Source organism: Peromyscus maniculatus, chromosome 5 (genome assembly GCF_049852395.1).
Source record: "Peromyscus maniculatus bairdii isolate BWxNUB_F1_BW_parent chromosome 5, HU_Pman_BW_mat_3.1, whole genome shotgun sequence".
Classification (NCBI taxonomy): Eukaryota; Metazoa; Chordata; class Mammalia; order Rodentia; family Cricetidae; genus Peromyscus; species Peromyscus maniculatus.
The window spans coordinates 96,819,451-96,845,300 of record NC_134856.1 but is presented as its reverse complement, the minus strand read 5'-3'; the positions used below and the strand labels follow the sequence as shown (position 1 = coordinate 96,845,300).

Here is a 25,850-nt window from a genome sequence, read left to right as displayed (position 1 = left end):
AGACAGTTATATTGACCAGCAGCATGTGAAGATGCCGGTGGGCCACCAGCCACGTGGCAAGGTATAGATTTATGGAAATGGACTAATTTAAGCTATAAGCACAGTTAGCAAGAAGCCTGCCACGGCCATACAGTTTGTAAGCAATATAAGTCTCTGTGTTTACTTGGTTGGGTCTGAGCGGCTGTGGGACTGGCGGGTGACAAAGATTTGTCCTGACTGTGGGCAAGGCGGAAAACTCTAGCAACACCTAACTTCTGTGGTTATTCAAATTATAGCACATATATTAAAGGCTTCAAAGCTAATATCCACACATAAGAAAAAACATTCGTTTGTCTTTGGAGACCTGGGCTACCTTACTCAGGATGACTTTTTCCTAGCTACATCCATTTACCTCTAAATTTTATAATTTCATTTTTCTTAATAGATTAATATTATCCCACTATGTAAATACACCACATTTTCATTCTCCATTCATCAGCTGATAGACAACTAGGCTATTTCCAGTTTGGGCCTGTTATGAACAGAGCAACAGTAAACATGGGTAAGCAAGTATCTCTGCAATAAGATATATACGCCCAAGAGTAGTATAGATGGATCTTGAAGTAAACTAATACCCAGCTTCCTGATAAACCACCACACTAATTTCCATAGTAACTGTTCCAGTTTACAGTGCTGCCAGCTCTGAATAAATGTTCCCTCTTCCATGCATTCTCCCCAGCATTTACTGATACTTGTTTTGTTTATCTTGGTCATTCTGACCGCAGTAAGATGAAATCTTAAAGTAATTTTAATTTACATTTCCCTGATGGTTAAGAATGCTAAAAAATTTCTTTGTTTTCCAGCCAATTGTGTCTCGTCTTTTGGGAGTTCTCTTTATTTCTGTACCCTGTCTTTAGTTGAGTTCTCTATTTTTCTTAAGGAACAGTATTTTTAATTCTTTATATAGTTTATATAATAACCTCTATCAGATGTATAATTGGTAAGGGCCATTTCCCTTTTTGGAACCTACCACTTTGCCTAAATGATGGTGTCTTTTGTCATACAGCTTTTCAGGGTCCATTAGGTCCCATGTATTAATTGTTGGTCCTTTCCTCTGACAATGAATTAAAGCTCATTCCCTGGTGTATACTTTTGGCTTCTTTGTCAAAAATCGAGTGTTAATAGGTGTGTGGACTTATGTCTGGATCTTTAGTCCAGTTCCATTGATCAAAGTGTTGGCTTTCATGCCAGTACCATGCTGTTCTTATTACTATAGTTGTGCAGTACAATTAAAATCTGGGATGGTGGTAGCTCTAATAGTTCTTTTATTATTCAGGATTATTTTAGCTATCCTGGAATTTTAGTGTTTCCATATAAAGTTGGAGATTACTTTTTTTTCCTTTTATTTTACAATACCATTCAGTTCTACATATCAGCCACGGATTCCCCTATTCTCCCCCCTCCCACTCCATCTCCTTCTCCCCAGCCCACCCCCAGATTGAGCCAAGTGTCCCTGCATAAGCCCCAGGTTTCAAACAGCCAACTCATGCAATGAACACAGGACCTGGTACCACTGCCTAGGTACCTCCCAAACAGATCAAGCCAATCAACTGTCTCACCTATTCGGAGGGCCTAATCCAGTTGGGGGCCCCTCAGCTTTTGGTTCATAGTTTATGTGTTTCCATTCATTTGGCTATTTGTCTCTGTGCTTTATCCAACCTTGGTTTCAACAATTCTCACTCATATAAACCCTCCTCTTTCTCGCTAATTAGACTCCCGGAGCTCCACCTGGGGCCTAGTCATGGATCTTTGCATCCAGATCCCTCAGTCGTTGGATGAGGTTTCTGGCATGACTATTAGGGTGTTTGGCCATCCCATCACCAGAGTAGGTCAGTTCCGGCTGTCTCTCCACCATTGCCAGCAGTCTATTGTGGGGGTAACTTTGTGGATTTCTGTGGGCCTCTTTAGCACTTTGTTTCTTCCTTTTCTCATGTGGTCTTCATTTACCATGGTCTCCTATTCCTTGTTCTCTCTCTCTTTTCTTGATCCAGCTAGGATCTCCCACTCCCACAGGCTCTCTTTCCCTCAACCCTTGCCCTTCATTACTCCCACTCATGTCCAGGTTGTTCATGTAGATCTCAGCCATTTCTCTGTCATTGGGCAATCCCTGTGTCTTTCTTGGGGTCCTGTTTTCCAGGTAGCCTCCCTGGTGATGTGAGTAGCAGTCCAGTCATCCTTGTTCCACATCTAGTATCCTCCTATGAGTGAGTACATACAATATTTGTCTTTCTGAGTCTGGGTTACCTCACTCAGGATGATTTTTTCTAGATCCATCCATTTGCCTGCAAACCTCATGATGTCATTGTTTTTCTCTGCTCAATAGTATTCCATTGTGTATATGTGCCACAATTTATTTATCCATTCTTCAGTTGAAGGGCATCTAGGTTGTTTCCAGGTTTTGGCTATTACAAACAATGTTGATATGAACATAGCTGAGCAAGTGCTCTTGTGGGATGATTGAGCATTTCTTGGGTATATGCCCAAGAGTGGTATAGCTGGATCTTGGAGGAGATTGATTCCCAATTTTCTAAGAAAGTGCCATATTGATTTCCAAAGTGATTGTACAAGCTTGCATTCCCACCAGCAGTGGAGGAGAGTTCCCCTAGTTCCACATCCTCTCCAGCATAGTGTCTTCAGTGTTTTTGATCTTAGTCATTCTGACAGGCGTAAGGTGGTATCTCAGAGTTGTTTTGATTTGCATTTCCCTGATGATTAGGGATGTTGAGCAATTCCTTAAATGTCTTCAAGCCATTTGAGTTTCCTCTGTTGAGAATTCTCTGTTTAGTTCTATAGCCCACTTCTTAATTGGACTGTTGGGCATTTTGATGTCTAATTTCTTGAGTTCCTTATATATTCTGGATATTAGTCCTCTGTCAGATGTGGGGTTGGTGAAGACCTTTTCCCATTCTGTAAGCTGTCGCTTTGCCTTGTTGACCATATCCTTTGCTCTACAAAAGCTTCTCGGTTTCAAGAGGTCCCATTGATTGATTGTTTCTCTCAGTGTCTGTGCTACTGGTGTTATATTTAGGAAGTGATCTCCTATGCCAATGTGTTCAAGACTACTTCCTACTTTCTCTTCTAGCAGGTTCAGAGTAGCTGGATTTATGTTGAGGTTCTTGATCCACTTGGAAGAGATTACTTTTTCAATTTCAATGAATTGCATTAAAATTTTGATGGAGGATTGCAGTGAATCTGTAAATTGCTTTTGGTAGGATGGCCATTTTTACAATATTCATCATGCCTAATCCACAAGCATGGGAGATCTTTTCATCTTCCGATAGCTCCTTCAATCTCTTTCTTCAATATCTTAATACATAAGTCTTTCACTTGCTTGGCTAGAGGTAATCCAGGATTTTTCTTTTTTGAAGCTACTATGAAAGGTACTGTTTCCTTGATTTCTTTCTCAGTATGTTTTTCATTTGTATGTAAGAAAGCAACTGATTTTTGTAAATAATTTTGTATCCTGCTACTTTGAAGAAGGTGTTTATTAGCTGTAAAAGCTCCCTGGTGGAATTTTTAGGGTCACTTATGTATACTATCATAGCATCTGCAAATAAAGATATTTTAACTTCTTCCCTTCCTATTTGTATCCCCCTTGATCTCCTTCAGTTGTCTCATTGCCTCTAGCTAAGACTTTGAGTACTATATTGAATAGGTATGGAGAGAACAGACACCCTTGTCTTGTTCCTGATTTTAGTGGAAATACTTTAAGTTTCTTTCTGTCTAGGGTGATGTTTGCTGCGGGCTTGCTGTAAACTGCCTTTATTATGTTGAGGTATGTCTTTTGTATATGTGGTCCTTCCATGACTTATATCATGAAAGGATGTTGGACTTTGACAAAGACCTTTTCTATATCTAATGAGATGATCATGTGGTTTTTTTATCTTTCAGTCTGTTTATGTGGTGGATTACATTTGTTGATTTATGAATTTTGAACCATCCCTGCATCTCTGGGATGAAGCCAACTTGATCATGGTGGGTAATCTTTTTGTTGTCCTTTTGGATTCAGTTTGCAAGTATTTTATTGAAGATTTTTGTATTTATGTTCATAAGGAATATTGGTCTTATTTTCTTTCTTCTTTTTTGGGGTCTTTGTGTGGTTTTTTTTTAATCAGAGTAAGTGTGGCCTCATAAAAACAATGAGGAAATGTTCCTTCACTTCCTATTTTGTGGAATATTTTGAGGCATATTGGAGTTAATTCTTCATTGAAGATCTGAATAGAATTCTGCACTGAATCCATCCAGCCCTATGATTTGGGGAGGGTTTTTTATTTTTTATTACTGCTTTATTTTTATAGAGGTTATGGGTCTGTTTAAATTGCTTACTTGACCTTGATTTAACTGTAGTAGGTCATAAATATCAAGATGTTCATCCATCTCTTTTAAGTTTTCCAGTTTTGTGACATACAGATTTTTAAAGTATGTCCTGAAGATTCTCTGAATTTTTTGGTGTCTGTTATTATATACCCTTTTCATCTCTGGTTTTATTAATTTGGATCTTCTCTCTTTTAGATAATTTGACTAAGGGATTATTAATCTCATTGATTTTCTCAGAGAACCAACTCTTCATTTCATTGTTTCTTTGCATTGTTTTTATTGTTGTTGTTCCATTTTGTTAATTTCAGAACTAAGTTTGATTATTTCTTGCCATCTACTCAATTTGAGTTTTATTACTTTTTTGTTATGAAGATTTCAGGTGTATCACTAAGTTACCAATATGAAATGTCTCCATTTTTTTTAATGTAGGCACTTAGTGCTATGAATTTTTCTCTTAAAAACGGCCTTAATTTTGTCCCATAAATTTGGGTATATTGTGTTTTCATTTTTATTCAGTTCGAAAAAGGTTTCAATTTCCTTCTTGATGTCTGCTTTGGCCCATTTTTCATTAAGTAGTGAGTTGCTCAGTTTCCCTGAAGATGTAAGCTTTCTGTTGTTTCTGTTGTTGTTGGTATCTAGCTGTAATCTGTGGTGGTCAGGTGGGACCCAGTATGTTATTTCAGTTTTCTTGTATCTGCTAAGACTTTCTGTTTTGGAAAAGTTCCATGAGCTGCTGAGAAGAAGGAATATTCTTTTGTGTTTGAGACATAGTCTGTAAATATGTTAGGTCCATTTGGTTTATGATCTCTTTTAGCTCCTGCATTTCTTCATTTAGTTTTTGTCTCGATTACCTGCCTATTGCTTAGAATAAGGTATTGAAGTTATCCACTTCTGAGGGTCAATATGTGATGTTAGCTGTAGTAGTGTTTACTTTATGAAATTGGTTGTCCTTATATTTATTGCATAGATGCTAAGAATTGCAATATCCTCTTGGTGAATTTTTCCTTTGATGTGACTATAGTATCTTTCCCTAGATATTATTATTAGTTTTTGTTTGAAGTCTTTTTTGTCAGATATTAAAATAGTGAAACCTGCTTGCTACTTAGGTCCATTTGCCTGATTTACCATTCTTCCATCCTTTTACCCCAGGTAATGTCTGTCCTTGATGATGAGGTATGTTTCTTGGATAAACAGAAAGATGAATCCTATTTTATAATCCAGTCTGTTAGTCTGTGTTTTTTTTAAAACTGGGGAATTGAGACCACTAATGTTGATAGCTGTCAATGAATAGTGTTTATTCATTCCTGTTATTTTTTTTTGTTATGGTGCCCCCTCCAGTTTGATTTACTGTTCTAGAATTATTTATTCTTTGTGTCCTTTGGGTGTGGTTAGCCTTTTCAGACTGAAGATTTCCTTCTAGTGCTTTCTGTTTGTGGAACTGGGTTGGTAGATATAAATTACTCAAGTTTGGTTTTATCATAGAGTGATTTTCTTTCTCTGTTGCTATGATTGATAGTTTTTGCTAGGTATAATAGTCTGGGCTAGTATCTGTTTTCTATGAGACTTATAGAACATCCATTCAGGCCATTCTAGCTTTCATAATTTCCACTGATAAGTCAGGTATTATTCTTTTTTTACTATTATTATTTTATTTTACAATACTATTCAGTTCTACATAACAGCCACAGATTCCCTTGTTCTCCCCCTTCCTGCCCCCCTCCCCTTCCCCCCAGCACACCCCTCTCGGGAGGAGATGGGAATGGGGGGTGTGCAGGTGTTATTCTAATGGTCCTGATTTTATGTTATGTCATCTTTTCCCCTTGTAGATATTAATATTCTTTCTTTGTTCTGTACATTTAGTGTTTGGATTATTGTGTATTATGGGGAATTCCTTTTCTGGTCCTGTCTATTTGCTATTCTATATACTTCTTGTACTTTGATAGATACCTCCTACTTGAGGCTGGAGAAATTTTCTTCTATGATTCTGTTAAAAATATTTTCTATGTGCCTCCCAAACAGATCAAGCCAATCGACTATCTCACCTATTCAGAGGGCCTGATTCAGTTGGGGGCCCCTCAGCCTTTGGTTCATAGTTCATGTGTTTCCATTCATTTGGTTATTTGTCCCTGTGCTTTATCCAACCTTGGTTTCAACAATTCTCGCTCCATATAAACCCTCCTCTTTCTCACTAATTAGACTCCCAGCGCTCCACCAGGGGCCTAGCCGTGGATGTCTGCATCCAGATTCCTCAGTCCTTGGATGGGGTTTCTGGCACGACTATTAGGGTGTTTGACCATCCCATCACCAGAGTAGGTCAGTCCCGGCTGTCTTTCGACCATTGCCAGCAGTCTATTGTGGGGGTATCTTTGTGGATTTCTGTGGGCCTCTTTAGCTCTTTGTGGAGGCATCTAGGCAGTGGTACCAGGTCCTGGGCTCATTGCATGAGTTAGCTGTTTGAAACCTGGGACTTATGCAGGGACGCTTGGCTCAATCTGGGAGGAGGGGACTGGACCTGCCTGGACTGAGTCTATCAGGTCGATCCCAGTCTTCGGGGGAGACCTTGATCTGGAGGAGGTGGGGAGGGGAGGGGAGCAGGAAGGGAGAGAACAAGGGAATCTGTGGCTATTATGTAGAACTGAATAGTATTGTAAAATAAAAAAAAAAATAAAATAAAATAAAAAAGAGCCGGGCGTGGTGGCGCACGCCTTTAATCCCAGCACTCGGGAGGCAGAGCCAGGCGGATCTTTGTGAGTTCGAGGCCAGCCTGGGCTACCAAGTGAGCTCCAGGAAAGGCGCAAAGCTACACAGAGAAACCCTGTCTCGAAAAAACCAAAAAAAAAAAAAAAAAAAAAAATAAAATAAAATAAAATAAAATAAAATAAAATAAAAAAGAATTTTAACCTCAAAAAAAAAAAGAATAAAAAAAAGCCAAATCATGTGGAAACCTTTCCCCAATCTGTGTTCCCTCCTCTCACAGACTCTAGGCTGTTTCAAGTTGACAAAAAACTGGCCAACATAGCATGTCTCTAAAATTCCCCACAGTCATTTCACTTTCTGGATTATAATATCACCTTCACACTAATGTCTTAGCTACATCAAGGTAATATCGGATCTATATTTGCTCTGCAACAACCAGTCAAGACTTTATTCCATGATACCCTCTTTATATAATATTAAAAATAAAATCAGCAAAATCTGAATGGAAAGCTATTCCAAAAGTGTAGTAGTGGCACTTATATCCTGGTAGTAACCAATAGCCACCTAACTGAACTTAAGGCCCTCCCTCTCATTAGGAAGGAATTCATCCTGGGACTGAAAATTAGCTGACTACCAGTAGCTGATGAGGTGGTGGCACTATTCCCAGTCCTGAGGTTCCAGGATCATTTCAGAAGAGAGGGTGGGGAGAGCCAGAGGAACAGGGAGCCAGAGGAACAGGACTACCAATTGCTTTTTTTCCTTTGACAATTTACATAGCTTCTTCTGATACTATGAGAGCTAATCCTCAGGGAGGAAGCATCCAGGTCAGTTCCATCTGGATTCTTCCAAGTCTTGTGTCTGAAGTATGTGATATCTTCAGGTCACTAAAGGCAATGCAATAGCCTATATTGTTTGGGTGGGGTCTTCTGGATTCCTTTGACTAATAACTCAAATGAAGATTTCCCATACCTGGTATTGGTGCTTTTATTATGTAATCTATGAATTTTGAGGAGAATATTATCACTCCAAGTGGTGTAGCTTCAATTAAACTATTATATATAAATATTACATATGTATAGAAAAGTATTATACTAACATATATTATTATATTATGTATATTAAAGAATGCACTGTGTATACTATTATAGTGTGTGTGTGTGTGTGTGTGTGTGTGTGTGTGTGTGTGTGTGTGTGTTAAAGATAGGCCATGAAGTTGAAAAGGAACTGGGGAGGCATTGGAAGAGTTGGTGAGAGGAGAGATGAGAAATGATGTTGATACAGAATTCATATATGAAATTCTCAAAAAGTAAAATAAAAGTTAAATACATGTAATTTTAAGTAAAAAATAAAGTATAGGATTCTTATGTCTCTTTCAAGCATCTTTAGTGTTAATTATCTGTCCTCTCTCTTCTTAAATCTCCTTCTGTATTGCCCCCCATGCAAGGCAAGTCTCTCTCACCAGCCTTTCCCATTTCTAATTGTAATTTAATCAAATGTATGAGGTCCTGATACATGATTTTTATTCAACTTGTGCTGATTTTATTTGAATATCAAAGATTAACACTACTTTTTATCTAATCAAAATTTGATCTTATACAATTCCACACATGTACCCAGTGCATATTTACCCCTCTCAATCCCTACCCTCTCTTATCTACCTACCACCCATGTCCAACCCCTTTCCTCCTCACAAATCTCTCCACTTTCATGCCTGTTGATTTGGGGTGAGGGGTGTTGTCATTGTTGTTACCCACTGGGTTTAACAAGGGCCATTGTCATGACCATGGGAGCCATCCATTGGAACCTGGTATGATCATCGGGGATGTACAAGAGAAAACAAGGACCCTCCCTCTCTCAGAATCCACCAATAGCCAAAGTTCTGCAGTAAAGGGTATAGTCCCATAAGTCCCACCCACTTCCATGACTGATTGTTAATACGTTAGCCTAGTGAAGATAACCACTATTGTTGTGAAGTAATAATTTTCACAATTATATCAAGTCTAAAGGATAGTATTTCACAGCCTTTTGTCCTACCTTCCAACTCTTACATACTTCTCACTCCTTTTTCTTCAATGTTCTGAGCTTTTCTAATATCTAAGGGAAAACAGAATTGTCTTCCCTCATTTATTAGTGAACAGGTCTGACAGCATTACTAAGGCCAAGGCACAGGGACTGGGAACTGGCCAGCCCTGGAACCTCTCACTTAGTTAATATGATATGGTTTCTCCTTGCAGCATTTCAGTTTCGTGTCTTTGCCAACTGATGTGCTGGAAATTGAAGTGAAGGACAAGTTTGCCAAGAGCCGTCCCATCATCAAGCGTTTCTTGGGAAAGCTGTCAATGCCTGTTCAGAGGCTGCTGGAGAGACACGCCATAGGGTAAACTGTGACTGGGGTGGCTATGCTTCCATTATAGGCTGCCTCCAGGAAGGCTTGTAAGCTCCATTATAAAGTCTTAAGGAAAGACAAACTGAGATGGTTTCCAGTTCCAGAGCTTCTCCCATCAATATCATTTCCTGAGTCATGATATTCAATTAAATCGTTCCCCTTCTTACTCATGTATAGTTTTTATAATGCATATTAAAGAGTATAGAAAGTCATAAGACAATTGAAAAAATACACATTTTCCTGAATAAATAGAAATTTGAAGTTTGCCTTTGCTACGGAAAGTATTTCATTCTTTCACCTGTCTTGTATGTAGGATTTAACCACAAACTGCATTTCCATACCCAGATGAAATGTTATGTTTCTTGGGTAAAATTTCTCAAAATATGATATTTGTAGGAAAATCTAGATGAAAATTTGAAAGCACACAGTCTCAGGGAATGACAGCAATTACGTTGGTCACAGAAGTCAATTGTATATGAGAATATGCTTTTTGTGTTTTAAATATTTTCCACTCCTATTCATTCATAGTTTTTATTGAAATGAACTATGATCAGATCATCTCTTTGTATTATGTGTATTTCCTTAGCTAACAGCACTGCATTTGGAAATATTAGCATAGGGGGTTTGGCTATAAGCATATCATTAATATGATATGACTCAGAGTAATATGAAAGGAATGAAAAATATTATCAGACTTTTTGGGTAATTTAATTTGAAGTTCTCTGGGGATTTGTTTAGTACCTGACAGCATGTGTGTAGCTGTGTGCTCATAAGGATGCCATTAATTCTCAAACCAAAGGAAGCTGACATATATGGAGCTACTACCCCATGCCAGACTATGTTCGCACTGCTGTTTATGCTTGTGCATAAACAAGACCCTGGTGCAGATTGCCTAACATTATCACTGGCACATAGAAGGAACTTAAAAGGGAATGGTGTTCCTTATGACCTTTTTAAAAAAAATTTGGTTCTCATAACATGTCTACAATGAAAGCATTATTGCTTCTTCACATAGGAAAGTGAGACCTGTGAGGGATAAGTCAAGGTTAAACACACTTGCTTCTCTCCAAAGACCAAGTACAACCTCTCCCCAAGAGAGGCTTCCTGCAACTGATTGTCTAGTTTGTTAATCGACATGCCTTTCATTCCTCTCCTATCCTCACAATGCTAATGCTCTGCTGGGTGTGGGGCAAGAGGACAAAAAGGGGTTTGGCAAGATGTCTGATACTCCAGGGGTAAGCACACCTCGGCCTAACAGATACCCAGTTACATCCTGCTGGCTGAACTCTCTGGTTCATTACAGCAACAGAGAGGACTCACCCACTTTCCTATACCAATTCCTTTTTTTAGTATTGACATAAAGTGCCAGCCTTTCACTGTGGAAGAATGTATACCCAGGTAGGAAAAAAATTGAGGTAGAAGAGGGTCTCCCCTAAGCTGAGCAAGGTTTGATTTTCCTAGTGGTCTTTCATCTTGAAGGAAGGGGCAGCAGAGATGAGTACAAGCAACAATAAGCCTTGGTGGGATTACTCCCCACCACCTCTGATGGGATGACACACTTACCCTATTGGGTTTGGAAGTTCTCCAACTCCTACTCTTCAACTTCTTCCTGCCATTCCACTTCCTCTTCCAAGGCCTGCAGCATCCATCATCTGTAGGGACCACTTCTGTAATGCTGCCCATTATGGATATATCCGACATAAGTAGGAACAAATGACTGGGCTATGGCCATAAAGCAGCAATTGTTTGACTTGAGCCATGGTACAACCCCAGAATACACACACACACACACAGACACACACACACAGACACACACACACACACACACACACACACACACTATTTCCAGTCCTCTCTTCTTTCCTTAAACTGTAGTAATTTCAATTGTCTTTTGGCCTCTAAACTCAACTCTAATCTTCAATTTGGGAATGTCACTGACACCTAGGTCATTATTTACTGGTCTTTCCTTATTCTCCAGCCAACTGTTAAAGGCAGATTCTGTGAGGTACATGTAGACTCCAGCCTGTAGGACACAAAGGCCAACTTCAGCCTTTTTACATGGCAAGAGCTCAGAAACTACTTGGTTTCTGAGTAGTTGAAAGCAAAGAAAGGAAATCTTAGAAAGTGAGTGCAAAACATAGTAAACTTAATTACCATGTCACATATGATCATCTTTAATTCTCACTTCAATTAAGTTTTAGATTCAGAAAGTATTTCTTATGATCATAGTGGACATACTTCAAAATATTAACCAATATCTCCCCTTCCTAAATTAACAGAACTTTCTCATTAATCCAATTATATCTCCATATAATATTTTAATTCTGACATATAATGAATTCTGACAATAAACATTATGCCATGCTTTATTGAGGAAAATATTAAATTAATACATCATTGGATTATTTTATTTGTTTCATAATGTCAGTTTTTCCTATGGAAACTTTTAATACTGACAGCCAATGACTTGTGTTTTTATTTAAGTATCACAAATGAATTAGTGGAGTGAATATAGAGTTAACAATTGGCTATGGAATGTACCTTTGTTCATCCCTGGATCTCCCAAGGAAGTACTTTCCCTAATTTGGCCAAGGTAGCCAGAAATTTGTAAAAACTGTATTGCCTGTGAAAATATATCATTACAACTTCAAATTGATTCTTCCCTGGATAGATTATTTTCAGTAATTTAAAAAGGTACTTTGAATGGGTGTGGCACCAGAGTCCAGATAGTCAATAAGTGTCTCTATTCTTGGTGCATCTGGAAATCAAGGTCAGTGAACACGTCTTGTTTTTGCTCCATCCTGTAGCTTTCCATAGCTCAGCACAGGTTCTCTAGTAACTATCATGGCATCTATTTTTATACATTACATATATTCCTCCCAACATATTTTGGCATATCCATTGCCAGGGGCATATTTGGAAATGACAATGTCCACAGGAAGATCAAGCAAAGACATTTACAATTTTTGTCCCTTCGCCTTCTATATAACACATATTATCAAACTTAGTCTGTGAAGGGAGTAATAGTTTAAGATTTACAGGTCACACAGTCTCTGTCTAAGCTGTTCAGCTCTTCCACTATGACAGAAAATAGCCATAGGCAATGTGTAAGCTCATGAGTGTTGATGGACACTTAAATTAGAATTTCACGTAATTTACTTTTCTTTAAGAGTTTTCCCAAAAATATTTAAAAATAAAGCTCATGGCCATACCAAAATAAAAAAAGTGATGACTAGATATGAGGTGTCGTTTCCTGACCCTTGAGTTAGAATATTTGATAAGAATTTCCTTGTACTTGACCCAACATATGTACCTTAAGGTGGTACCGTATGTCCCCAGAGAGACCTTCACTTCCTGTTACAGTGGTTTCTCTGAGCTTGCCTGTCCCACCAGCTGGTTTAGAAAGCACACTGTGGTCTTTAGCAGGATAGTTCATTACAAAATCTGTGATGGTGCTTATTTCCTTCTAGGGATAGGGTGGTCAGCTACACACTTGGCCGCAGGCTTCCAACTGATCATGTGAGTGGACAGCTGCAATTCCGATTTGAGATCACATCCTCCATCCATGCAGGTACTTTCAACCTGATCTTCATGTCGTGTTCAAGGGTAGTGTACTAGTGCGGTTCTTTTCTCTAAAACACAAATAACCATAGTTATTTCCAAGTGTGTTATAGGCTTTGTAGTTCTCTCATCTCCATCTGAGTCCCAGAAGCCAGGGACCTATTTTAAAAGCCAGGTTTGCTAGCTCCTTGGTTAAAAGGTTCCTCTTAACCCCCATCACCCAAAGATAGTAGTTGCACAGTAGAATAAAGGTCAACAATGTGATACAAACTGTTTCTTATTATTTTACTGCTGGAACCTGACATAGGAGATGCTCAAAAGCTGTTTAATCACTCTACACATGAGTGACTGACTGACTGACTGACTGACTGAATGAATGAATGAATGAATGAATGAATGAATGAATGTGAAGCATCCCTCTCTACCTAGTAACTAGTTATAGATTGGCTCTGAGCTGAAGAATGACATAATGCTGAAGAGCTACAATTATACAGTGACTTTTAACAGTATGGCAGGGAATATGAAAATTATAAACAGACATTTTCAGAACCGTCTTGTATTCATTTTCCATACCAAACCATATTTCCAAACAATAATGATGAGATGATGACTCATAATCCTCCTTTTTCTCTTTTCCACACACCCATACTAAATGTAAACCATGCTGAGAAATGTTAAGTCATCTTGAACCAAATATATGATTTGCTATTAAAGCTAATGAAGCCTCTGAGAATTTAGAGGCTGGGGTTTATTGCCACCCAATCACTAAGCCCCAGTATACAACTGGGCTGTAAGAAGACATGTGTTTGATCCTGTCACACCCAACCTTTTGCTCTTCTAAGACTGACCCTTCAGTGTGTGCAGAAAGAGCTTTATGTTTTAGCAGAGAGATAATTTTCTTCAAATAGGGAATTGCACTAATGCATTTGAAGTGGAATGCCAGTCTGCTCTATTTCCAGCCAAGTAGGTAAAGTTAAACAGTGTTTGCTTCTCCTTGAAAGGTGGTGTGGTTGGAACACTTAGTTTCCTGTTGTTAAATACTTCAGGTGACTATGAACACAACCCAGCCCTTTTCTTTTCTGTTGCAGCTCAAGAGCCTGACTTAGCTATTCTATCATCTTGCAGGATGATCCATGGGAAATGTTTTAAACAAGTGCAATCAACTTGTCTAGGGTTTTTAAGAAATTATAAACACTACTGCCATCCTCATCTCTGAATGTCACTGTCTGTAACAAACATTGTTGATCTCTGAAACTGGGTAAAGCTCAGTTTGGGACGTTAAAAATTTTTTCTTAGCAGTCCCTTGAAAGAGAATTTTTAAATAGTAGCCTTGCTGAAAGTGTCATTAACATAAAGGGCACTCATCACAGAATTTTCTAGTAGCAATCTAGAGAGCGAGAAGCCCTCATCCACTCGTCTCCAGTATCTTATATTAGAGATCCTTTGCCATGTTTTACATGTGCCTACACGGAGCACTAGCTCCCATGGCTCTTCCCAAAAGAATGACATCGTTTTCTTCTTGCCAACAGATGATGAGGAGATCTCTCTGAGTGCTGAGCCTGAGTCTGCAGAAATACAGGACAGTGTCGGGAACAGTGTGGTGGAAAGCAGCAATGGGGAACCTCCTGGAGACGTTCCAGAAAACTCCAAGAACTTGAATCCAGAGTTGCCAAGTGAAGCGAATGGCGTGAACAGCTCAGGAAACCAAAACCAGGAGCATGCCAGGCCACTTGAGGAAGCCGCAGGTACCATGGAGGCTGGAGATGGTAGTTCTTTCTCTGAAGAACCCGAAGGGGCTGAAGAGATTCCAGACCCGGAGCAACGTGCCACCCAGCCCACTCTGAGTGCAGAAGAAGTGGCAGAGGAACTTCACCTGGAAGAGGATCTGCCACCACCGCCGTTGCCAGAAGACAGTGCAGGCCCAGGTAGCCAGGCAGAAGAGGAAACAGTGCCGGAAAATGGAGCCAGAGAGGAGGAGATGCAAGAGAAGGGCCCAGATGAGGAGGAGGAGGAAGAGGATGTTTCTGCCCTGGAGCAAAGAGAGCCTGGACTGCAGCTGAGGGCCTCGGTGAAAAAAAAAAGCAGACCATGTTCCTTGCCTGTGTCTGAGCTTGAGACAGTGATTGCATCTGCCTGTGGAGACCCTGAAACCCCAAGGACACACTATATCCGAATCCATACCCTGCTGCACAGCATGCCCTCGGCTCAGAGAGGGAGCACCACAGAGGAGGAGGACGGCTTGGAGGAGGAAACAACCCTAAAGGAGTCCTCTGAAAAAGATGGGCTCAGCGAGGTGGACACAATAGCCGCTGACCCGCAGACCATGGAAGATGGAGAGAATGAGGGGGCTACTCTATGCATGGCACCCTCTGACGGCTCTGGGGGCCATGTCTCCAGTTTGTCCAAAACTATTGGTGCTGGCCAGGATGGTGATGTACATCCCAGCACTGGGAGCGAGAGTGACTCCAGCCCCCAGCAAGGAGCAGACCACAGTTGCGAGGGCTGTGATGCCTCGTGCTGCAGTCCCTCGTGCTACAGCACATCGTGCTACAGCAGCTCTTGCTACAGCAGCTCCTGCTACAGCAGCTCCTGCTACAATGGCAACAACCGGTTTGCCAGCCACACACGCTTTTCCTCTGTGGACAGCGCCAAGATCTCCGAGAGCACCGTCTTCTCTTCGCAAGAGGATGAGGAGGAGGAAAACAGCGCATTCGAGTCGGTCCCTGACTCAATGCAAAGCCCAGAGCTAGATCCTGAGTCTACAAATGGGGCTGGGCCTTGGCAGGATGAACTGGCTGCCCCTGCTGGGAATGCAGCAAGAACTACTGAAGGTCTGGAGTCCCCCATGGCAGGTCCCAGCAATAGGAGAGAAGGTTAGACTGCAAACCAGATCAGTGAGAATAGGGCCACCACGATACTAAGACACGAACCTCCCCCTGTGGAGGTGGAGGGACCAGTCTCAAAGGGCTAGTCTGGATGCACATATTCATGCTGTTGTCTATGTGTGTGAATTTCTGGCACAATTTGTCTCAAATTCACACCAAGAAATACAGCTAGTAGGATGTGAGTGGCTACCTACCTGTGTGTGTGTGCTTCTTTTTGTTTTGACTAATGACCAGAGCTAGTTGGTACAAGGTAGCTTCCTGGTCTTAACAGTAACCCCAGGGGTAAAACTAGTATCAAATGACATAAACATTAAATCATGGCAGATAGGCATTATCATCAGCATTAGATAGCAAATATATTGAGTTCCTAAAACACATTGAAGATCAGTGATAGATATGAGTAATTGCTGAAGAACATGGATTCTTCCCCCTGGAACACTCTGATAGCTCTGGGGGCCACTCCCCCAGTTTGTCCAAAAGCACTGGCATTGGCCAGCATGGCAATGCACTCTGTACATGGATAGATGACATGTCTTTTTCTTCTTTCTACCAGCCCAATTCCTGCTATAAGAGTTGATTTTGTTTTGTTTTGTTGGATTATTTTAACCACTGGAAAGGAAGAACAGCATTATTAACCAGAGTCTCTTGGGTCTGAGCCCAGGTCCTGACATCCCTACCAATCAAGGTTCCACTAACTAAAGACACCATGAATAGTGAAAAGCAGAAAAAGAGGGTTGTCACATTGGAAAAGAGGACTAAAAGGTTCAGTGGAACACATTAGGTCTGTGTTTAGGGTCTTGATAGAAGGTTTGAGTTTAGAGTTGTGAATAACTAAGTAGTTTATGCTAAGGGTTAGTCCCACCCATCATCATTGTCTGGCTTTCTCCCTCATCATAACTGTCTCCTGGTTCTCCCTGAAGGAAGGTCTGACAAGTTGTAGAAACTGTCTGAAATCTGCCAGACACAGGCTCTCTCACAGGCCAGCAACAGGCCTCAGCCTTTTCCTTCTAACATGGAATTCCTAAAAAAAAATTCTAATTTCTTGGGTCCATTGTTTCAAGTCTGTTAGTCAGATTGAGGGCTATAAGTGTCTTTCTGGAATATCTTCATTTCTGCCAGCCCAGTTTTAGTGCAAATACATAAAATCTCATGTTACAAATAAAATTCTAATCCAAAGGCTGCCACCTTTGGTTTTAAAATGAATTGCTCATTCCACATAAATCCAAACTGACACTTATTAAACTAGTATTCCTTACCTAAGTTATGCTTCTTTTTATTTCTATAAAATTTTTACTTAAAACTCAATTTAAAATAGTTCTCAAAAAAAAACTGCAGATAAGTGAAAGGATCAGCGTTACATGGTCACGAGTTCAGGTCCTGGAGGCAAGTCCATCATGCCACTTCCTCGCAAAATACCTAACTGCTCTGTATCTCTACTTCGTTGGGTGCCAATGGGTATAATTGTACCATTGACCTCAGGGCACAATGGGAAGAATTAAATGACATGGAGCAATGAGGCATTCTGCCTTCTCTCCTAATGAGAGTTCTTTCAGGCAGATAAGCAAGAAAGTTAATTGTTCAAGTTGCACAAGAAAAAGCACCCTTTGACTCTACCCTTACCATACTAGCCAAGGAAACTTTCATACAATTAAATGATCGTCACTTTGCTTTAAATGGTATTCTGGTAGCTTATGTTGACACAAATACATAGTTCTCAATTCAAAGAGTATAAGAATTAGTTTATTCTGGAACCAAATATAAGTGACCACGGCTTAAGAACAAAGCTTTAGGTCACCTTAAATTCCAGGTTCCAAAGCATGAAGTTTCTGTAGAAACAAAATGAAGATAGCCGCAAATAATGACACTTCAAAAATGCATTAGTGGAGACGGTGAGTAGGTGGTTACAGCACAGTGGAGAAACCTCAGCTGTAGACCTTAGATACTGTGTGATGACACAGCCCTTTGATTGGTGGAAAACTAGAGGTTTGTCAAGTTTATTCATTCTAAAGAGTGGTGTTTTTTTTCATCTATCTGGATGTTAGGCTTTGTCTATTAGTAACCAGACATTAGATCTAATGCAGAATGGGGGTAAAGAATGGCTACTTAGCAGGTGAACAATATCCCAAGATGAACTGTAATTCAGCTTTGGGCCTGTAACATTCCACCATTTCCACACACTGAAATTCTAACTCGTCAATAGTCTTTGCAGACACAGATTCCTTACCGGAAGTCTCTTTCTATCTCTTCTACAGTTTGGCCGTGTTGGTTATAATAAGAATAAATTTAAAGACCCTCTCTTACTTTTAGTTGAGAAATATTATTTCTTCTTGACTATTCTGAACACTTTATGTGAAGCCAAGGCGATTGTGTGAAACTCTAGTACAGAACAGAGTCACTTGCTGGTTTCAGTCAGTCGCCATGAGTCAGTCACACCGCTGCAGTTTCTTGGGGTTCATAAGCAGGTGAGGTGTGCTTTCGCCAAGCAACAGTATTATATTTCCACAAGTTTGGAAGCATGGCTACCATGTTTGGCTGAATTCATTCCAATGAAGTGAGGTTTTTTTTTTTAAGAAATAAAATTTAAAGGACAGCAGCTGATGACGAACAGCTTGTACCATTGATTGTTTTCCTTTTCAAATTTCTAACCCTAAACACCTATGAAAACAAATGTGAGTGCCACGTCCACTTAAACACAGAAGCTGTGTTTGAAATGGCCACTTGTCCACAGTGAGTGGTGTGCAGACATGAGGAATGCCTTCCTTTATTTCTACTGGTACCTTCAAAGAACTAAAGGATTTTAGTAATGGCGAGAATGCTCAGAAAAAATGTATTTTTAATATTAAGAATGGCCTTTTGTTCTGAGTACATCTTTATTTTTAATTGTCAGTTATCTCTTGAAATTAAACTACTGAACTAAGCCCACCTAATGTCTTTCTACTAATTTATTTCCCATATAGTCTGTAGAACTATAGTGAGAAAAATCATTTCCATGCGTGAATATCCTGAGAAATGTTCTCTATTTGAGATCCCTCAAAGATCTTGACCATTACTTTTTACTTTCTCCCCATTTTTGACCCAAGGTTAATAGAATACATACTATCTACAATAGTCCTAGAAGGAAAAGGAAAGAAAAGATGTCTTTTTGTCTTCTGGTTAGTAGGGTATGAGCATGGTATGAGGCAGGAGAAAAGCAGTATAGAAATGGATGGGAGCTGTCTGTGTTTTGGGCTCTTTGGGTCTCCAGAGATTGAATCATTTAGGACCGTTTACATGGTCAATCTGCACACTTCAGTAGACTTTGAAACAGAAACACTGTTCCGGAATTTTATTTGGTTAATCATAAGTCTGTACTGACAGCAGTACAAGCAACGTATATAATAACATGAGGCATTAAATCTATAGATGTTTATTTCTATAATTTCTCTGTATGTCTTTTTTCTTCTATCTATCCCACTTTTCTGTTTCAATTTTTCTTGAATCCATCTTCTTGCCTTTTATCTACTGCCTTTGTCTATTGTCCATTCCTCTTTCTAGAGCACTTTGGCTTTTCTAACTCCTCCTCCACATAATCTGGAATAACCATGACTTCCCATGACATGTTTCACTGCCCATCTCATCTTCTAATTTCCATTTGTAGGAATTTACATTCTTGGACTACCAGTTCCTCAATCCATCTTGGAAAAGCACTATCTTAGAGTTTCAATCTCCCTCTAAGTCTGAAAAAAACAGTCTTTGAATAGTCTTCTGTTGTTTTAATTATAAGACCCTCATATCCATATGATAAGGTGTGTTTCCCATAATTCAACAAAACTTTTGTGAGACCTTATACATGCTTCACTCCCTTTAAACAAGCCTGTCTCCTTTACTGGACTAAAATAAGGCTCCTTAAGTTTTCCCTTGGGTTCCTTTCTGGTGTCACCTTCTAACATGACAATTGAAGTGATTGCAGAAATAGACTCTGAGCCCATGGATTGGTCTATGTGGCATAGATTGAAAGTCAAAATGTATTTGGATTTTCCTTTTTCTCCTCTTTTTTCCTCTCTGCCTTCCTCTTCTTTCTACTTACTTACTCTTCTTTCCCCCTGCTCTTCTTCCTTCTCTTCCTTTTCCTTAATAATTTCTGTCATGATGACATGGTTATAGTAAACTGACTAAAACTAGATTGCCCATTTTATTTATTGCTTCTTATGGTGATCTTTGTTTACAGTCATGTTTTTTATAACATTGCCATAGCAATGAATATGAATGTCTTGACTATCTTGTTCATAGGTGAATGTCCTATACTCCATAATTCCCAGCCAATAAGCCAGCTTCCTTCCTTGAGGCCTGAACATCATCACTACCCAACAATCGATGAGCCTCTTCCACCAAGTAAGCTTTAGTTTTCAAATCTATGACTTAACTCTTCCCACCGAGTCTGAACAGGTCAGTGTGAACTCACATGCAAGCATCCAAAACTCTTTCCAAGTTCCATACTTAGCACTGCTACTAAACACCAATATATACTTACTATAACCAGGCTTTTCAACAAGCTGTTTCAATATATGGTATTAAAGTGACAACCAAATGTTGTTAATGTCCCTAAGGTTTTGAAGGAGAAGAAGAAAATCAGTAACATTTCTTTATAAGACCTGACTAGTCTTTGTTTGTGACCTTTCAGTCATAAATTTACCATTTTAAATTTTTCAGTTGGAAATAGAAGTCTATTTTTCTCCAGCGAATCCAGTATCCACAAGTGTCTCCATAGAATACAACAACTTCAACTCATAGTGTTTTAAGAAACTGTACTTTCCAAAATAACATGCATCAAAAAATTAAAAACTCCAAATGTCTGTAGTTGTTAGACATTTCCAGGAAAACTATTATTTTTAGGATAGAATTCAGTAACATTTTGTCCTAGTAACTGTCCTAAATTAATAATTCTTTAGCTAGTCATTTGAGCTTAGGAAATTCATTTAATCTCTAAAATACTATATTTTATTATTTGTGAGAATAAAAACTTTAATGTCCACATCTGCTAAATTCTGAGTTTGGACTAGGTAGTCTATACATGCCATTCAGGCTTAACCTGTACCACTCCACTTAAAATATTTAGAAGGAAATGAACCTCTGAATTTTTAAAACTCATTTAATATAACATGTGTTCATGAATTCTGGAACTTCTCTATTTGAGTTCAGGATTTTTCCACACAAAGATAACCTTTAATATTGGATAAATTATTATAAATGAAAAATTATTCCCAAAATTTAAATTTTTGCATGAGCTTGCATTGGGCAGTTGTAGTTTTTAAAAAGAGAAATGTTTATTTAGGAAGTCATCTGTTCTTGGTATTGTATTTTACGTGAATACTACTTTTCTCCCCATTCAGTCATATGTTAACAGTGAGGAATTTATATCTTAAAGCATCACCACATTTATTTCTCTGAGGCCAAACCAAACATTATGTTTTTTTAGCTTTTTGCTTGATTTCTTTATTTATTTATATACTGATTTATGATATGACTTAAGAAAACAGTAAAACCCCCATCATATTTCATATGTGATTATTTGAAAAATGTATACATAACATGTCATTTCCAAAACAAGCCTCTTTCACACACACACACACACACACACACACACACACACACACACACACACAAATCCTATCTACACATGTATAAATAGTCTGATCTACAATCCATGCCGTAGCATAACTAGTTATAAATAGAGGTATTAAAAATAATTTGACATACAATCACCTCAAAATAACTACCTAGTATAAACCACTCTCAATAATTAAAATAGAATCTAAATAGGTTTTAATTTTTATCCATAAAGCAATGAAAAATTTTAGAAAATTTGCTAGTGAATTTTGACAACAGGATTTTGTTAGGCAATCTCAAATAGGACATGAATGACTTTATTACTGACAGTCATTTATTCATCAATTATTTGCTGAATACTGTGTAATTGGTGCTATTTTAGGTAAACAGAATGGACAATGATTCCTCATGCTAAACTGTAAAGTAGATGATAAACAATAAAAATAATACATAGGAGACTACTTTTAATTGGTGATAAATGCAATGAAAAAAATTAAATAGATAAAGATAAGGAGTCGTTTCATGTATAGTAGACAACTGATTTGCAATTTTAGATCCAGAAGTCTAAGCAAGCTTCCCTAAGAGGGTGATAATGGATGAGAGAGCAGAGCTACTCAAAATAATGCTGGGGGAAAGCTTTACAGGCAGGGGGAGCAATCATAGCAGCTGCCAAGCTCTAAGTGGAGGCATTGATGGTGGGCTCGAAGAATAAAGCCAGGGGGTGCATCTGAAGCCAAGGAAGAGAGAAAGTGGCAGATAATCCAGTCAAGGGAAACAGCACAAAGCAATCACCTGGGGCTTTGGAGACTGCTGCAGGAGTTCTTAACCTTCGTAATGCTGCAGCCCTCTAATACAGTTCCTCATGCTGTGGTGGCCCCAACCATGACATTCTCATTGCTACTTCATAACTGTAATTTTGCTACTTTTATGAATCATAATGTAAATATTTTTGGAGATAGAGGTTTGTCAAAAGGTCACAACCCACAGGTTGAGAACCACTGCAGAGGTGTGGCTTTGACCCTGAATGAATGGGACACACCACAGCATTTTGAGCAGGGAAGTGATATTTCTGGCCTGTATTTTGAAAGATTTTTTTCCCTGGTTGTTGTGCAGGGAATAAAATGAAGACGAAGAATAGAAGTCTATGAGATACAACATAAGGTTATTGTAGTGGCAAAAGTTAAAAACATTGATGATTTGGATCAGGGCAGCAGCAATTGAATTGTTAATATATCTAAACATATATGTTGAAGACAACTTTGATGACATATTGAGTATGGAAATGAGATGAAAATAAGAATTAAGAATGACTCATTTTTAGCCTTGGCTGACAGAAAAAAACCTTTTGTAGAGGAGGTGGAATGGGAATGATCTGAAGCTTGCCTTGATCATATTATAGTTGAGATATCATCAAGTAGTGATGGCAAGAAGGCAATTAGATATATATTTATAAAGTTCAAGAAAAATATATATGTAGAGTATTGCATTTATTAAAATATTTAAATACATAGTCCAACAGTGAAGACAATACATGTTTAAGTTCTTAATAAGACATAATTAGGTATTCAAGAATTCATTCCATTTTAAATGACTCCACCTGACCCACACTACTGTAACTTGCCCTAGTGTAGGATAGATACTGTTTTCAGGGGTCTATGTAAATTCATGGCATCACAGTACTTAATTCTTCTACTAATGCTGAGGCCTGAAGATCCATTCAAAATAATGGATAAAATATGTAATAAAAATGATGTTTGGCCGGGCGGTGGTGGCGCATGCCTTTAATCCCAGCACTCGGGAGGCAGAGCCAGGCGGATCTCTGTGAGTTCGAGGCCAGCCTGGGCTACCAAGTGAGCTCCAGGAAAGGCGCAAAGCTACGCAGAGAAACCCTGTCTCGAAAATCAAAAAAAAAAAAAAAAAAAAAAAATGATGTTTGTAAGATATGTGAAAATAAATTCTTTACAAAGCAACCCAGAAAACATACTCAAATGCAGCTAATTATTTAATACATATTTGTAAAAATCTAAAAATTAACACTATGTGTTTCCGATACTTAATGTATTAATAAAGGAGCTGAGGGTTTTGATGACCATCCTTTCCAGGAGTGATTTTGAGATTTGAAACTTGCTAAGAATGTATCATCAGTGTTCCATTTTCCAGTGTCCCTCCCCCTTGGAGAATTTGCAAGGCTAATGGAGAAGTCTTTGCTTCCCTTGGAGTAGAGATCTGTGTTATCTGTGTCCTTAGAACTTGACAAAGCTCCTATTTATAACAAGTGGAAGTGGGGTTTTCTCACCTGAATTAAAGAACATGGTCTTATTTGAAAGTTAATTTTTATGCTTTGTTGGATGATTGTTCAAGAAAAACAATTGCTCAATAGCTTTCTATGATTAAAAAACAACATAAATTACAAACTTTTGGAACAAGATTAATTATGAAGTGATAAAATTACAAGTATATACAATATTATCATCAATAAATTATTTTTCTAATAGTTGACATCTGAATATCTAATAGACTACTTTAGGGAAATCCTCCTAGAATATATTTCTGTAATTCAACTACATTTTTTCCTTCCATTTGCCATATACATTAACTTTTGTCTTTTCTGGCATTTGGATTTTCATTGGGCATTAACAATTCTCTACGTTAGGCATACAAAATTATGTTTCTAAACAGATATGCCATACACATATAAAACCATAAGAATGCCAAATTTATCTTCCATTTAAAACTTGAAGAGTCACTATATCATTGCCTAAGTCATGAGTTTTCAAGATAACTGTTAATATTGGATCCACTCCTGAAACTGTCTTTTCTCACTTAAAAGACCAAATGGTTTTCCTCTTTTTGCAATTATGTTTTCTATTTGTCTTAGCATGTTTAGTATTTCCTTAGCATTTTCAACACAACACCATATTGGAGTTATTTCCACCACATTTTTATATGTGAACTACAGAAGTTTTACCCATAACTGTGCATCATTGCTCTTACATGCCTAGTTCAGATATAGATGAAACACATTTAGCACTCAGATTCAAGACATTTATTCATGGATTTTAACCCACTTCAGCTTACATGTGCATCACCTAATCATCTATGCTTCTGCCTTGACTCCTTCTACTGTTTGTGATGGTTACTTAGCAACAAAGTTTTTATAGCTATATTTAATATATATATATGAGCATATACATACATATACATATATGTATGTAACAACAATTAATGATAAAAAGAGGTCATAAATTTGAAAAGGAGCAAGGAGGGATAAATGGGAGAAAGGAAAAGAATAAGGGAAATGATGTAATTATAATCTCAAACATTTTTAAAAAGGCGTAATTTTAAAAGGGTTTTATCTTTTCATATTTTGCTTATTTTTAAATGCATTTTTAATTAAAAAATAATTGCATTCCTTCCTCCTTCCCTTTCCCCCATCCAGTTGGATGTTTGTTATTGTACTATTGATCTGTTTTGGTTTGGTTAACTAGCCATAGGTAGGTTCAATATATACTGTAAGTTTACATTTGATCACATGGATATTTTGAAACTGTAGTTATCAAATTCTTCCATTCACACCCTTAAAAGAAATTGTAGTTGCTTGAGCATGCTCAGTTTAGAAAGAAGCTTTCTGAAATTGCACATCCAGCATTTCAGAACTAAGTTAGAAAGGGGTTTAGATGCACGATCCATTGTGACTGCCCCCAGCCTCCTCCTCCTGTTAGACTGAGAAAAGAACAGATTCTTTAACATCACACCAATGCTTCCTGCAGGGTTTGTCCAATCTTCTGCAACTGTTGCTTGAATAACCAGCAAGATTTTTAAAGCAATAAGCAAATTTTTTTAGACAGTATTAAGCACACGTCTTAGTCAAGGAACCACAATTATCATGGCAAAGTAGAGTCTGAGTATATTAGCTCCTTTCTGGGAAGCTGATTCCAAGCTCGTGTCTATGAGTCATGGCAAGTGCTAGAAGACAAGAGAGGTGGGGTGTGGTCTTCATAATGAGCCACTGGTGAAGTCTATCTTCAGAAGACCTGGAAGTGGAATGTGTCCATATGAGTCGACAAGTAGTCTGTACTTGACATTTCTTGTCCTTTTATTAAACATTAGACTGGGAAGCTCGAATTGACAGCCATGGACGGGTCTTTTATGTGGACCATGTAAATCGTACAACCACCTGGCAGCGACCAACAGTGGCACCTACCCCAGATGGAATGATCAGGTCCGGGTCTGTCCACCAGATGGAGCAACTTAACAGAAGGTTGGTGACCAGTGTGGAACAAGACCCTATAAGCCTTGGTTAGATAAAAATGGCAAGACAGTTCTGCTTTCCTGCTCACTGTAAGGAATCTGGATGAAATTAATTATGTAAGAAATTT

General features: G+C 38.5%; 1 protein-coding gene across 6 annotated transcripts in view; it reads left to right on the top strand.

Annotated features, from left to right (window-relative positions):
* Hecw1 (HECT, C2 and WW domain containing E3 ubiquitin protein ligase 1) overlaps positions 1-25,850 on the top strand; it is a 277,118-nt gene that overhangs the window by 174,434 nt on the left and 76,834 nt on the right. For 2 of the 6 annotated variants that reach the window (XM_042278238.2, XM_076572943.1), the window contains 5 exons: positions 9,288-9,430; positions 12,910-13,010; positions 14,530-15,831; positions 20,155-20,256; positions 25,582-25,732. In XM_042278238.2, coding sequence (XP_042134172.1) covers positions 9,288-9,430; positions 12,910-13,010; positions 14,530-15,831; positions 20,155-20,256; positions 25,582-25,732 — 1,799 coding nt within the window. Of the gene's footprint in view, positions 1-9,287; positions 9,431-12,909; positions 13,011-14,529; positions 15,874-20,154; positions 20,257-25,581; positions 25,733-25,850 lie in introns of all 6 variants that reach the window. The other 4 variants (XM_015998717.3, XM_042278236.2, XM_042278239.2 and 1 more) reach the window with 2 other exon arrangements.